General features: G+C 64.5%; 4 protein-coding genes across 4 annotated transcripts; 1 reads left to right on the forward strand and 3 right to left on the reverse strand.

The window, feature by feature from the left end:
- Window positions 1–2183: 2183 nt before the first annotated feature.
- On the forward strand, window positions 2184–2975 carry EMIHUDRAFT_194354 (hypothetical protein; the record flags this gene model as incomplete). The annotated part of the gene is made up of 1 exon (XM_005794190.1): window positions 2184–2975. One exon carries the CDS (start codon window positions 2184–2186, stop codon window positions 2973–2975), a length of 792 nt encoding a protein of 263 aa, XP_005794247.1.
- A 167-nt stretch (window positions 2976–3142) lies between these two features.
- Window positions 3143–4521, reverse strand: EMIHUDRAFT_95037 (putative aminotransferase; the record flags this gene model as incomplete). Its single annotated transcript, XM_005794191.1, has 2 exons — window positions 3143–3571; window positions 3709–4521. The coding sequence occupies 2 exons, from the start codon at window positions 4519–4521 to the stop codon at window positions 3143–3145; spliced, it is 1242 nt and encodes a 413-aa protein (XP_005794248.1).
- A 432-nt stretch (window positions 4522–4953) lies between these two features.
- Window positions 4954–5588, reverse strand: EMIHUDRAFT_194356 (hypothetical protein; the record flags this gene model as incomplete). The annotated part of the gene is made up of 2 exons (XM_005794192.1): window positions 4954–5244; window positions 5331–5588. 2 exons carry the CDS (start codon window positions 5586–5588, stop codon window positions 4954–4956), a joined length of 549 nt encoding a protein of 182 aa, XP_005794249.1.
- Window positions 5589–9539: 3951 nt separating this feature from the next.
- EMIHUDRAFT_461000 (hypothetical protein) lies at window positions 9540–11857 on the reverse strand (the record flags this gene model as incomplete). Its single annotated transcript, XM_005794193.1, has 7 exons — window positions 9540–10166; window positions 10332–10412; window positions 10701–10767; window positions 10829–10908; window positions 10982–11082; window positions 11453–11487; window positions 11556–11857. The coding sequence occupies 7 exons, from the start codon at window positions 11855–11857 to the stop codon at window positions 9540–9542; spliced, it is 1293 nt and encodes a 430-aa protein (XP_005794250.1).
- Window positions 11858–13922: the final 2065 nt, after the last annotated feature.

Below are 13922 nucleotides of genomic sequence, written 5' to 3' on the forward strand. Positions count from 1 at the left end.
GCTGGAATCAGCAGCTTCGAGGTGACATATGAGGTTGGCCGAAACTTTGACGCGTCTGCGTACGGCCGGAACTTTCTCTTTGCAGGCACGGGGAGTCTGCCGCCCGAGTGTGTAGGGCCGCCCCAGTTGCCGCCCGCAATGCCGCCGTCACGGCCAGCACCAATGCCTTCTCCCAGCTCGCCACCGTCTACGCCGCTGCCTCAGCGACCGCACTTGCTACCACATACTCCCCCACCGCTGATGCCGCCGCCGTCAACACCGCCGCCGCCGCCGCCGCTGCCACTGCCGCCGCCACCATCGCCATCGCCCCCGCCGCCCCCGCCACTGACGCCCCCGCAGACGCCAGCGCAGGCGCCGCCACCACCGCCAGTGCCACTACCGCCGCCAGTGCCACCGCCGCCGCCCTCGCCACCCCCGTCATCACCTCCACCGACACCCTCCTTGCCACCTTCCGAGCCGATGCCCTCGCCGCCGCCGCCGCCACCCCCTCTGGACGAGAAGGTGAGGCTTGTTCTTCCCTTCACGTTCCATCCTATGCAGGCAGCCCTTAGCGAGGGCTCTTTTTCGGTAGAATTTGAGGCTGCGGTGCGCCGTTTGCTGCCGCTCACTCGCCACGGCGTTGAAGTCTCCGTTGTGCAAACGGAGCAAGCAAGTGCCTCGTCTGTCGAGGTGCAGTTCAGCGCAGAGGGGGAAGATCTGAACGAATCCCAGAGAGCGTACCCGATTCGAGTGAGAGGCCTCTTGGCCAGGGACCTGCCACGCGTGCTCAACGCCGCCAGCGTCTACCCCTTGCAAGTCTGGGCAGACGTCGCTGTCTCCTCGGTCGTCACAGTCAAAACTGTGCACGCGTCGGCCGAGGAGGCCAGGACGGTGGCAAGGTTTTGGACGCGGGGCTCTGCGGCGGCGGGAGAGGCCGAGCTCGATCTTCTCTCCCGAGGCGGCTCTGTCTCCGAGATTCAACCTTGGGTTGGTCCTCCTCCGCTCATCGTCAGCTTTGACTTTTATGCCGCGACACATTCGGGCGAGCCTCACGAGAGCGCACTTGCCCTCGCGTGTCTTCTTGCCGAGCATGGCCAGACGCCTCTGCTGGAGACACAGGTGCGAGAGTTATGCCTCGCCTTCCTCAAGCACACGCCACCGACGTCGCCTGCCCTATGCTGGATGTCCCTGCGGCAGCGCTCACGCTCCCCCCTCCGCTTCGTGGCAGGCGGGCTACGTGCAGCCTGGCACGGCCCTACTGATGGTTGCGGGCGAGCGTGTCGAGGTTGTCTCATGCCCCCGCTCAACCTCGGGCCGCAGCAGCTCGACGATAGTGGCCATCGCTGCCGGCGGTGCCGTCGCCTTTCTCCTTTTCACGGCGCTCTGCTGCGCGGAGTTGGTCGCACGGGGCTTCTTCGGAGCGCGGGCTCAGCTGCACTGCACGCACTCGAACAAGCGTTTGCTTCCGCTCTACCTTCCACGCGCGCAACGAGAGGCCATCCGAGGCCGCCTATACTCTGCCGACTCGCGCCCCCCTTCGCCCCGCTGTGGCTCAAAGGGTGACACGCAGCAGCAGCCGGCGGCTGGGGCCGCACTGCCGCCGTCTGGCGACCTGACATCGTCGGAGGCTTCCGCCGAGCCCAGTGCGGAGCTCCCGGTGTCGCCGTCGATCAATTTTCGCTTCGGTGCGATTGGCGTGCTGCAAATGAGAAAGGACTTGAGCCCGAGACAAGTACCGAGACGGTGAGAGCTGAGTCCTGAGAGGGGAGAGCGGTGCCTTGGGGGGCACACGTGGTCATCGTATTCGTAGAGAGAGAATGTAGGCAGATACTATAAGTGCATAGAGTAGTAGTATAATAGTATGCACATGGGTAAAGTGGGTTGAGGCGGGCTTGTACTGTAGGGTGGTCAGTAGTTTTGTGCCACCTTCTTGCCTCTTCGCAAGCGTTTGTTTTATTGACGAGCAAGTGACACTCTCGGACCCCTGGCGCCTGGGTTCCGGCTGTTTTTTTGGGGTGGGTAGAGTACACCCCCCGGATTGTAGGGGGGTAGGGGGTTGGGGGGTGGCCGCCCACAAGAGACGTCCGTTACATGCCCAAATGAGGGGTAGCAGACCGCGATCCGGCGCACCCTACCCTACCCCCGAACAGCCGGAACCCTGCTCACATTTCACGATGCAAAGAGGAATTCCAGCACGTTGATATATGGCCGACACCGGCACCGGCAGCAGCGGAGACAGTGGCAGCAGTACGAAGACCCGGCCGATCGTATTCCTGGACGTGGATGGCGTGCTCTGCTGCAAACACGAGACAAGGCTGGAGGCCGCGCCGTGTGCAGAGCTGCAAAGAATCGCCGAGTCCACACGTGCCGCAGTTGTGCTGTCCACCGACTGGCGGCGTGACACGTCACTCAGTAGCCGCATCAAACGATGTCTGCACGAGAGAAGAGTCGACTGCATTGGCGCGACACCGCAGCTCAGCGGCTCCATGGACCGCGTTTCGCGCGTCCGCCCGAAGGAGATCCTCAGCTGGCTGTCGGAGCACGGATTGGGAGGCCTTCATGGCAGCACGAATTGGGTGGCGATCGACGACCGTGACCTGGTATCAGAAGACGGCGGCGAGGCACTGCGGGGCCGCTTCGTCCAGACAGCCTTTGCGAGTGGGTTGACCCGCGAGCTGGCAGACCGAGCTATCAAAATGCTTCTGCACGGCCCACAGCCCTGCCCGGAGGAGGAGAGGCCACCCAACGTGCGAACGTTGCAGGATCTGCTCGCCGAGGCCGGCGTGGACACGGCGGTGATGGATGTGTTGCAGAGCTGCGCCACAACCAGCTCGCTACCAGCGCTGGTGAAGGCTGTTGAGAGCTCAGGGCGTGTGAAATTCCTTGAGCTACTCAAGGCAAGCGGGATATCACGCCCTGCGACGCGCCAGGCCATTGCGAATGCGATCGGCAGGTGCAAACGAGAGGATCGACTGTGCCCTGAACTAAAAATATGAAAGAAGAAATCGCGCCACCACCATGTCGTTTCACCCATCTCCGGTCGCGCGGCTCGCGCCGCGTGTGCCGCGCCGGCACCGTGTTTTTATGTATCAACGGCCTTCTCAGCCGTCACAGCTCACACGAATCTTATTTGCGTATACTCGACATCGCGAATAAAAGCGAGTCAGATGTTCACGCGCGCAGAACCGAGAACGCGCGCCACCTTCCTAACGCCCTCATTGTACTGGTCGGGGTCGATGACATATGTGAGCCTCAAGTGGCGGCGGCCCGCCGGTGGCGGCGCGGCGGCGCAGCTCTCGCCCGGAATCACCGCGACCCCGTGCCGCCTCAACGCCTCGAGCAGCGGCCCCGGCTCGTAGTCCGCCGCCAGGGTCAGCCATAGGAACATCCCCGCCTGCGGCACGCTCCAGGTGGCGACGCCCCCGAGGTGCTCCTCGGCGGCCGCGAGGAGGGCCAGGCAGCGCGTCCGCATCGCCGCCTGCAGCGCCGTGACGTGGCCGAGCAGCCAGCCGGGCGCCGCGAGCATCTTTGCGAGCAGCAGCATCGAGAGCGTGCTGCCCCACTGCGACGACATGTACTGCAGCCCGTCCACCTTTGCGGCGAGATTGGCCAAGCTCGGCCAATCTCGGCTCACCCCGGGCTCCTCTCGGCTCACCTCGGGCTCCTCTCGGCTCCTCTCCTCCTCTCGGCTCCTCTCGCCTTTGCAACGAAGGGAGACGGCGCAGTCACCCACGCGAGCCGGAAGCCGGGCGCGAGGAGCTTCGAGAAGGTGTCGAGGCGCACGACGCGCCCGTCCTCGTCCAGAGAGAGGAAGCTGGGCCCGAGCCCACTCAGCCCGGGCAGGGGCATGTCGGGCCGCGCCGCCCTGTGTTGCATGTAGTAGTAAGCATCGTCCTCGACAATGACGAGCCCGTACCTGCGCGCGGCGGAGTAGACGGCGGCATACCGGTCCGGCCGCAGCCGCGAGCCGGTTGGGTTCTGGCCGACGGGGATCGTGTAGAGCAGCTTTGGCAGCGGCAGCCCCGCCGCCAGCCGCGCCTCGCACTCCTCCTCGACTGCGCTCGGCAGGAGGCCGTCCTCGTCCATCGCCAGCGGGAGGAGGGTGGCGCCCGCCGCGAGGAGGTTGTCCTTGGACGCGAGGAAGGTGAATTCCTCGCACAGGACGGCGTCGCCCGGGTCGAGCAGCAGGCGCAAGACCGCGTCGATCCCGAGCATTGAGCCAGCGGTTATGCTCACGTCCCAGTGCTCACTCGGCGGGCTGTGCTGCTCTCGCACGTGCTCCAGCAGCCACGAGCGGAGCGGAGCCCACGCGAATGGCGCGTAGCGCTGTGCGTTGCGGGTCTCAACGGCATCGAGCTCGACAGTGCTGCCGTCGGCGAGCGTCGCCGAAAGGCTAGCGATGGGCAAGGCTGTCACCGGCGGCACGCCCTGGGCCATGACGTGCGCGCCCTCCTGCTTCATAACCTCCTGCAGCGGGCCAGCGGAGAAGCGCGACGGCCCGACGCGTCTTCCGTACGCGGAGAGCGGGATGTCGAACGACATCTTCGGCCCTTCCACTCGTGTGGGGACGCTGGCTGGCGCTGCGATACCCCTGGCGAGTACAGACGACGCCTCACTTTTTCACCGGCGGGCGTTGTTTTTCGCTGCAGGCAAAGCTTGTGCTGTGAATTCCAAGTGTTCCTCACGACGGCCGAGGGCCCCACGCGGCAAGCACAGCGGTCAACGCGAGCCGAGCATCCTCCAGCCCTGCGGCAGCGCCTGCGCTGGGACCAATGCGCGATGCATCTTGAATTCTTGATTTTGGTGATGGGGTGTGAGGACTGAGGAGCGGCTGTGACCTGTGTCTCTTGTTTTCGCTAACTGCATACCTAACGCAGCAGCGCGGGGCGCGTGGCCCGTGCCGGCGCACAGCAGGGCGCGAGGGCGTGCCAAGCGGAACATGGTCATGGATTATTAGAGCGTCTCTCTCAGCCTTCACTGCACGTCGGGCGCGTCCCACCCGCTTGACCGCAGCGCCGCGGCGATGAAGTTGACCCGCTTCTTGTTGACGCCGAGGTCCGAGTCGCCCACACGCGAGGAGGAGCGGATGCACGCGAACCCGTCCTCCACCGACAGCTCCAGGTCATCCACGAACGGTTTTCCGCCGTTGAAGAAGCGCGCCATGTTGCCGAGGCCAGAGCGGAACTCGAGCCGCGCGTAGCCGGCGGAGGCGAGCTTGTCGTCGACGCGGCTCCAGCCACCCTTGTCCACGTCAGCCTGGCCCGCCTGTAGGGACGGCTCGGACGGGCTCGGGAAGGGCTCCGGGGAGAGGCGACACGGGCAGCAGAGGCCTGCGGGTACGAGTCGAGAACCTTCTCGAGCGAGTCGATGGCGGCAGCCTTGTCCATGCCCTTGGGAAACTTCCACGTCGCGAGCTTCCCAACGGGCGAGGGCGCGGCGGTGGAGAGGCAGTTGTTTGCGCCGGGCGGGCAGGGAGAGAGCGCTCTGGCCTCGCGCGTCCCGCCCAGCGCGGCGATGCCGGCAGGGACGGTCGCGAGCGCGGCGCGGCGGCCTATCGAGGGGTCGACGAGGAGGGAGCACGTGGCGAGGAGCGGCAGCGCAGCGGCCATTGTGTACAATTGTAACTTGTGCGTCGGTCGCAGCCGAGCCTCAACCTCGAAAAAGAATCTTAGGAGGAATACTCGGCACGGGACTGGCGGTCGCGCGCTGCCGACGGCGCTCGCCGGCGCTACGGCGCTCGCGGCGCGCTCGTGGCGTTCAGGGCGGCTCGCACACGCACACGCACACGCACACGCACACACACACACACACACACACACACACACACACACACACACACACACACACACACACACACACACACACACACACACAACACAACACATGCACAGACACACAGCCCCTTCCCCTCCCCCCTCAAGGGCGAGGACACGCACAGGCCGCACCTCTAGTGAGGCCCGCATAGTGTGTGGGAGACTCGTGCCGCCGCCCCTGCCACCCCTGTGTCAGTGTGCCTGTGGTAGGAGAGACTGCCAGCGACAAGCTGGAGGCAGGTCGCTAGACTGAGATGAGACCGCCAGTGGATGTGGGAGTCCACCGCGCACCGCGCTGCGAGTGGGGACCCTGTCCTCGTCCCATCCCTCGTTTGGCGTGTCTGTTTTCTTTCTTTCTTTACGGGACTGGCGAGAAGAGAATGACGGGAGAGAGGAGGAAGTGACAAGGGAGAGAACGACGAGAGTGGGACGGCCGCGAGGTGGCATGAAGGTTGCAGCGAGAAGCGGCGGGAGACTGCGAAAAGAGATAGGAAGAGGCAGACTCCCTAGGGTGGGCGACGGCTAGCGCATCACACCCCTCTCCTTAAAATCCCTGTGTGGTGGCGGCGTGCCGTCCTCCCATCCCTCCCTTTGCTTGTCTGTTTTCTTTCTTTCTTTACGGGACTGGCGCGCACTGGCACTAACACAGGTACACCACTGGAGCTGGTGCGCGCCAGTCCCGTGCCCAGTGTTGTGCGAAAAAGAATCAGAGCACCGTCCAACGGCGGGGGTGCTGTCGACTAAGGGACAATCTTGTCTGTCGGCAGCCAAACTTGTGATGGGACACCCTCGGAATCCAACTGCGTACTACTTGGCTAGCACGCTATTGGCATACCGACGGCTAAGGCCGAAATCGGTTCACACCTGCTCTTGCAGGTGTGAACACAAAGGATTCGCTGTATCTACTAAGCTGCTCCGCTTACACTTACCTGTGAAGTGTGAACAGCGGATTTTGAACAGTGTTCTCCTTGAACGATATCGGTGTCGAAACACCGCTCTGAAGCGCTCACAGCTGCGCAACGAGTTTTCCGCCTTTCTTTGAGTTTTACTCCTCTCCTTAAAATCCCTGTGTGGAGTGCTGGGGGGGGGCGACAGGAAGAATGTGGCCCTGAGTTATGTGTACCACGCCAACTCAGGGTGTGTGGCAGCCAGCTGGCTGTGTGTCTTGTGAGCTTGTTTGTGTCTGTGTGTCGCTCGTGCGTGTCGTCATCATCTGTCTCGCGTCCACCCATACCGCGTTGGTGTCCAGTCCGAGCCTGGCTGTTCTTCACCTTTCTACCTACCTACCTACCTGTGTGGTGGCGGCGTGCCGTCCTCCCATCCCTCCCTTGGGCGTGTCTCTTTTCTTTCTTTCTTTCTTTGAGTTTTATTGTCTGTGTGTCGGCGCGTGTCGTCGTCTTCTGTCCCGCGTCCACCCAGACCGCGCTGGTGTCCTGGTGTCCAGTCCGAGCCAGACTGTTCTTCACCTAACTAACCTTGAGAAAGAAAGATTGTTTTCAAAAATCTCTCACTCTCTCCTAACGAAACCTAACATGACAAGCGATCCCACGACAGCGTCTGTGGGGACTAATCCGGGCACCCCCCACTGTGGCCAAGCCGTTTGCTGGCCGTTTAATTGGCACGCTCAGGGGAGTTGAGCAGTAGACCCCGTTGGTACGCATCTTGCGCGCCTGCTTGTTGATGTTTGTCGGCGTCGCCCGCCACCGCCGCCATAAAGATCTGCTGCGTGTCCGTGTGGTGGACGACAAAGGAGGAGGCGTTCGCCGACGCCGCCCCATACACCGTCCGTCCGGTCCGTGTTGGTGCCCACCGCTTCCTTGGCGAACACGTGGAGGAACTGCTTGGTGGGTGTGGCGCAATGCCACCCAAAGTGTCCACGAGCACCAGCCGCCTTATGGCTTTCTCGACCCACTTGCACTTCGCGTCGTAGTACTGCGCCCCCGTCCACTAAAAAAGACAATTATGTGTGAGTGTTAGAGTTGCTTGGTATTGCTATTGGCATTGAAAAATCTCTCTCGAAAAAAGAAGAAAAGACGTCGCAGACGAATGATCGCACGAACGTCGGTGGGGACTACATGAAGGGTGGAGGGGCCCGTCCGCGGAACTTGGCGGCACGGGCGCGTCAGTCGCCGAGAGCACGCCTCTGTCACGTTTCTGTGCGGACGGGACCGTCTTCCCGGCACTCACCAGCCGGACGCAGGCGAACAATGCGGCGCAACGGGGTGAGTTCTTGCTCAACGGACGGACGGCGCATGGAGCCGCCCGAGTCCACTCTGGAGATGTCCTCACGCTGAACAACCCTCGAAACAACCCGTTGCCCGCGCCACTATCGACGCCAGAGGTGCGGCGCGTCGAGAGGTTCTTTGAAGAACTGACCGAGGCGAAGCGGGAGAGGTGGGCGCTTTGAGGTTCTTCACGAGGATGACGAGCTGGCGGTGGTCTTCAAGCCTCCCGGCGTGCACAGTACGGGATGGGCGGGCACCCGGAAGAAGTGGGGCGCGTCACTCTGTGCGACGCTCTCCCGTTGCTGCTCACGGCGCCCTCCCAACGGGCCTCGCTAGCACCGCTCCCCGCGCCCTCGCCTGCGCACCGGCTCGACGCGAGGGTGGGCGGCGTGATTGCCGTTGCCAAGACTCGCCGCGCTCTCGCGGGGCTGTCCACGCTGTTCCGAGAGCGCCGAGTGACCAAGGTCTACGTGGCTGGGTTCACAGCGATTGTAGGAAAGTGTCGGGACCAAATCCCGGTCGCGGCCTTCCGACTCGCGCCTTCGCCTCACTGGCACTATTGTAGCCCTGGCCGGTGCGCGTGTGGAGTTGAAGTTCCGGAGTAAAAATTCGAACGCGTTCTCTCACGGTGACCAAAAAATGTCCACCTCAGAGGCACCTCCGGAGGCAGGCCGCCGCACGCCGGCGACACAGCTCCAGCTGTCAAACTGACCCGCAGCTCCTCTCAGAGCGGGAACTGTGACGAAAGTTGACTGAGGCGGTTGTCAGGAATCATCATACGGATCACATGGTGACTCTCTCATGACGGGAGACCGCCCGACCACTCCTGGGTGGCACTGCCACCGGTGTCGCTCGACGTCCTGTCGACAGCGTGCCGACAGCGACACAGACCATGTGGGACGCGTCGAGTATCGACCTCTACTGCTTACCCAGCCTTCGAGTGTATCCTGGCTGTGGTCCCACACCCACTGGTGTCCATCTCAGAGACCGCAGGAGGTCATGAGGGTCGATGGGAGTGCCAACCCCACAATGCCTAAAAACCCAGCCCAGTACGTGGCCATCGTGGTGGGGGCAGTTTGCATCGAGGAGCTCGCCGGCGACAGGATCGACGCTGGAGGACGCTTCACCCGGAGATGCGGCGCTTCGCGAAGCTCCGCGAGCGCGCCGCCTCGGGCGCCGCATACGGCTTTACACGGACGAGGAGTGGGAGCTTTGGCGAAGCTCGAGGGACGTGAAAGCCACACACCACAAGACTTAGATGCACGTGCGTATAATAAAACAAGAAAAAGCCGGGTCTTGCGCTGTATGTGTAACATTAGTGTGAGCGTGTGTGCATGTGTGCGGATCTCGGCGCGAAAAATAAAGTATAAACCCCGGTGACCGCCGAAAAAAACGAAAAGAGCTCCACCGCGCGCACGCGGCCAGGGCCCCACGCTCGGCCACGCCCACGGCCACGCACCCCAACGCACCCACGACACGTCGCTCCCGCCGTGCGTCCCGGCGTGCGTCCCGGCGCGTGCGCTTATGTCGACATGTCGAGAGCGTCGAGCTCCAACTCGACGCTCTCCGCCGCGGCAGCCCCTTCCGCCGGTTCCGGTTCCGCTGCCGGCGGTGCTTGCCGCTCCGCCGCCGCCGCCTCCCCCGCCCCCATCCCCGTCCCTACCCCTGGCATCCCCGTGCGCGCTGCGCTGCTACTCGGGCCGAGCTGCAGCGCCCTGTGCGCGGCGCCCAACGGAGCGGCGGCGGGCGGGCGGCGCATGGCTGGAGCGCCGACCGGGCTGGTCGGCGTGTTGCTGCGCTGCGAGAGGGCCGCGGCTACGCCATCGGCCAGCTTCTCGCCACCCGCGCCCTGCAAGTCGTGCGTCGCCGCGCTCGCCTCACTCGCCGAACGCCCGCGGAACGGCGGCGGACGAGTCACCGAGGGGGACCCGCTCGTGCTCGACGGCGCCGAAGCCAGCCTAGGGAGGACAGTCAGCCGGCAGCCTTCATTCCAACGATCGGACCGCTCTCCACGCCCACCCGCGCCGGGGCGTAGCCTCGTGGGGCGAGTCGTCGTGGCGAGGGAGGCCGCCTGGTTGAGCGCGCGGGTGTACTCCTCTTCGAGGGCGCGGATCTCCGCGTGCAGCTTGTCGCTCTTCTCCTTGGCGACCTGCTCCCGGGCAACCTCGGGCCTTCTTCAGGCCACCTTCAGGCCATCTTGCTCTCTCTTGGATTGAGTGCGTCGGCGCGAGGAGGCCGTGGACAGTGTCGGGGTGATCTCGGGTGATCTCGGGTGATCTCGGGTGATCTCGGGTGATCTCGGGTGATCTCGGACCGAGTGCGTCGACGCAAAGATGCCGTGGCCAATGCGGACAAAGCGCCAGAGGCGGACGATGATCAGTGCCATGGCGAGGTCCTAGCGGAGGAGGGGACAGCAGGGTCAGCTGTGAGTCAGCTGATCCTGTGAGGTGGACGGCTCCACACGCGCATTGTAGTGGGGCAAGGCTAAGGGGTGGCAACCCTCGTCTTCACGTCCAGGAGAGACAGGAGCCCCACGCGGCGTTTCAAGTGCAAGGTCCGGTTCCGGTGTGCGCGTGGAGAAGACGCGGAGATGGTCTCGGGTGATCTCGGGTGATCTCGGGTGATCTCGGGTGATCTCGGGTGATCTCGGGTGATCTCGGTCCTGCTCGGGCATGGAGAAGACTCTGAAGACGGTCTCGAGGCCGAGCGAGACGGTGATGACGATGAGGTCGAGCACGTAGAGCGGGTTCCTGCGCAAGTATGAACCACCCAATCAATGAGCAATGATGGAATGGGTTGGGTCGAACACACGCAGGAGCAGGTTGCCGGAAGAAGGCTCGGTCGAGGCTGGCGATCAGGCCGAGCAGCTCGAGCTCAAACACGACGAGCACCTTCATCAAACAGTTGATAGAGTGCGTTATCAAGTAGGCGAGGCAGCCGCTCTCGAGCACAACCCTGGCACACCGTCAGCGAGACTCGGAAGAGGAACTTGTGGAACTTGTGGGCCAAATCGTGCTTGTGGCTGTCGCACCCGATCCTGCCGGTCGAGTCAAGGTGGCTGTGGCCTAAAGTGGTTCAGCAGAGAGCAGACCTTGAGCTCTAAAGGGCGTGTCGATCTTTTGGAGCTCTGGTGTGTGGCTGTCGCCTTGCCCGGCGCAGATCTCCGCCTGATGAATCATGAGTACTCAGTGAGTTGACTGACGTTGCTCTGCCTTCCGCGGCGCGGCTCTCGGCCCTCGTCTCGTCGTGCTCGAGGTGCAGGTCGCCCTGTCATCACGGCGAGAATGAGAATGAGGGATGACAGAGAAGATTCGTGGAATGATGGATGGCATGGCAATGAAGGTGACTAGGTGAGAGAGAGAGAGAGAGAGAGAGAGAGAGAGAGAGAGAGAGAGAGAGAGAGAGTGGCGCAGTGGAGTAGAGGTAGTAGCGGACGGGCCTGCACGCTCTTGCCGAGCGAGAGGATGGTCCTAGTAGCAGTGGGCAACCTTCAATGATTCAGTCCATTCATTCCTTGCGGCCGCCGAGGAGGAGGCACTGAATGGCGTCGGCGGCGGCGGCGGCGCTGTAGTCTCCGGCGCCGATGCAGCCGCTGTCGCAGCAGGGAATCGCGTCGCGGAGGACGTACATGCACGAGGGGAACTCGGCGTCGATAAAGAGCTCGCCAAAGACGGCGATCACGTCGCAGACGAGCAGCAGTGTCAACAGCGCCTGTGGGGAAGGGAAGGGTCGCTCCGGGAAGGGTCCGGGAAGGGTCCGGGAAAGGGCAGGGAAAGGGCAGGGAAAGGGCAGGGAAGGGTCGGGGTCGAGTCCGGGAAGGATCCGGGTCAGAAGGGTCATCGACAGCTCATGGGGGTGAGCCGACCCTCCGCGTGTGTAGAGCTGCGTCGGGAGCAGTAGGGGGCGGGCGGGCGGGAGGAAGAGGCAGCCGGCCTGCAGGCGCGGGCTGTGGAGAAAGGCAAGTAGCTTCGTCTGCCACGCATATGGACCGCGACGGGACGAGAGCGCCCGCGCCTGGGGGGCGGAGAGAGGGCGCTGAATCCGGGCTCGTGTGAAGGGTGAACCGCCGCGTGAGCACAAGGGGCTACGACTGCAGGGAAGCAGTCCACTCACTGCTGCAGAATATCGCGCATGTGTCGGGTTTGATGGTCGCACTCGTCGCGAGAGCTAGCTGCGGTCCGCGCCTCGGAATCGGCGGAGACCCACTTTGCGCCTCGCCGCTGCTGGGACTGCATCCAAACGGCGTCGATACTGTTGACGATCCCATGCAGTTGCGCGGACCACGCGGCGGTGTTTTCACGGAGGCTCGTGAGGGAGCGGAAGGAGCCGTTGCGCTTGATTCGTGGGGAGTACAGAGAGCCGCTCGAGCTCCCGCGTGTGACCCGCGGCGGGGTTAGAGTGCCAGACCGTTTGGAGACCACCGCACCCGGGAGGTTCGGCCGCACCCGGTCCCACGCGCTCGTCGGTCCGTCGGCGACTGGGCTAGGCAGTGGCGTGGGTGGGAGGGCTGCCGCTGAGCCTTGCTCCGCATCCGTCTGCTCTTCGGCCGGCTCCTCGTCCTTTAAACGCTTGGGCTTTATTTTTTCCATTGCGATCTTCCTCAGAGCTCTCGCACTGCGCGCTGTGTGCGTCGGGCTCTCAGTGCACAGCGTCTCAAAAAGAGAGATATCGCGTGACCCCTGGATGTGAGGTTACTGACTGCACTCCAAGTGCTCCAAGTGTGATTGGGTTGTCTCTTTCCTCTCTTCCTTACTAACGCAGGGGAACAAGAGACAACTGGCGGGCCTGTTCGCTGCGCTTGCTCTCACCACACTCAGACCTCACTAGCCAGCGCCCGCAGAGGAGCACCGTGAGAGGGGAGAGGGCCACGGCGGTTCGTGCTCCTCCTGCGCGTCGCCAGGCCGCCTGGGCAGTGGCGACGGCGCCAGCAGCGCCTCCTCCGCCTCGACCATCGCCCCGCCCAACCCGGCTAACGGCGGGACCCGAGGGGGCCCGGCCTTGCGCATAGCGAGCGCCGCCGCCGCCGGCCTGCCCCCGCGGTCGTCGGTGCTCCCGCGGTCGTCGTCTTCGGTGGCGTCGTCGGCGTCGTCGGTGACGTCGTCGACGTCGGTGGCGTCCGAGGAGGCGAGCTCGCGCAGCTCCGCCGCGGCCAGCGACGCGTGCACCGCCTCCGCCGCCGCGAGGGCTTGTGATCCGCAGAGGGTGTGGGCGGCGCGCACGGTCGCGAGCGCCTGCGTGTGGGTGGGTGGGGGTGGTAGCGGGGGGGGTGAGGGGAGGTTGGTGACGAGGCCGAGAGTGCGGCGGTGGTCTGCGGTGGTCTGGAAGAGGGGGGGGGGGGGGTCTCGCGGGTGGCGTTCGGCGTTCGGCGGAGGCATCTTTGGAGGCGGCAGCGGCGGCTTGCGGAGGGCGGCCCCTGCTGCAGCGTCGTTCGCTTCGCAACAGCGCACAGAGCGCGCAACATCGCCTGTGGACGAGGCCAGCGGACGTGTCGCGGACATGTCTCGGACAAGTCCGGCGCGCGAGGGCGCGGAGCATCGCCGCGTGCGTCGCCGGTAGCTCGTCGTCTGAAGCACGGAGCAGCTCGGGCCGCAGCACCACGAGCGCACCTCCCCACCGCGCGCCGGCGCCGCCGGCGCCGCCGCTGCTACCGCTGCTACCGCCGCCACCGCCGCCGCCGCCGCCGCTACCGCTGCTGCCGCCGCCGCCGCTGCCGCCGCCGCCGCCGCCGCCGCCGCCGCCGCCGCTGCCGCCGCCGCCGCTGCTACCGCCGCCTCCGCCTGCCTCGAGGCGGACGAGTGCAGCCTCTCGGCGGAGGCAGTAGCCGACGAAGGTGCACCAGCGGCCAGCGACAGCGGCCGAGGAGACGCAGCCGCACGCACGGACTGCGCGTCGTCCTTTTGGGGAC

This window comes from Emiliania huxleyi (assembly GCF_000372725.1).
Source record: "Emiliania huxleyi CCMP1516 unplaced genomic scaffold EMIHUscaffold_1, whole genome shotgun sequence".
Lineage (NCBI taxonomy): Eukaryota > Haptophyta > Isochrysidales > Noelaerhabdaceae > Emiliania > Emiliania huxleyi.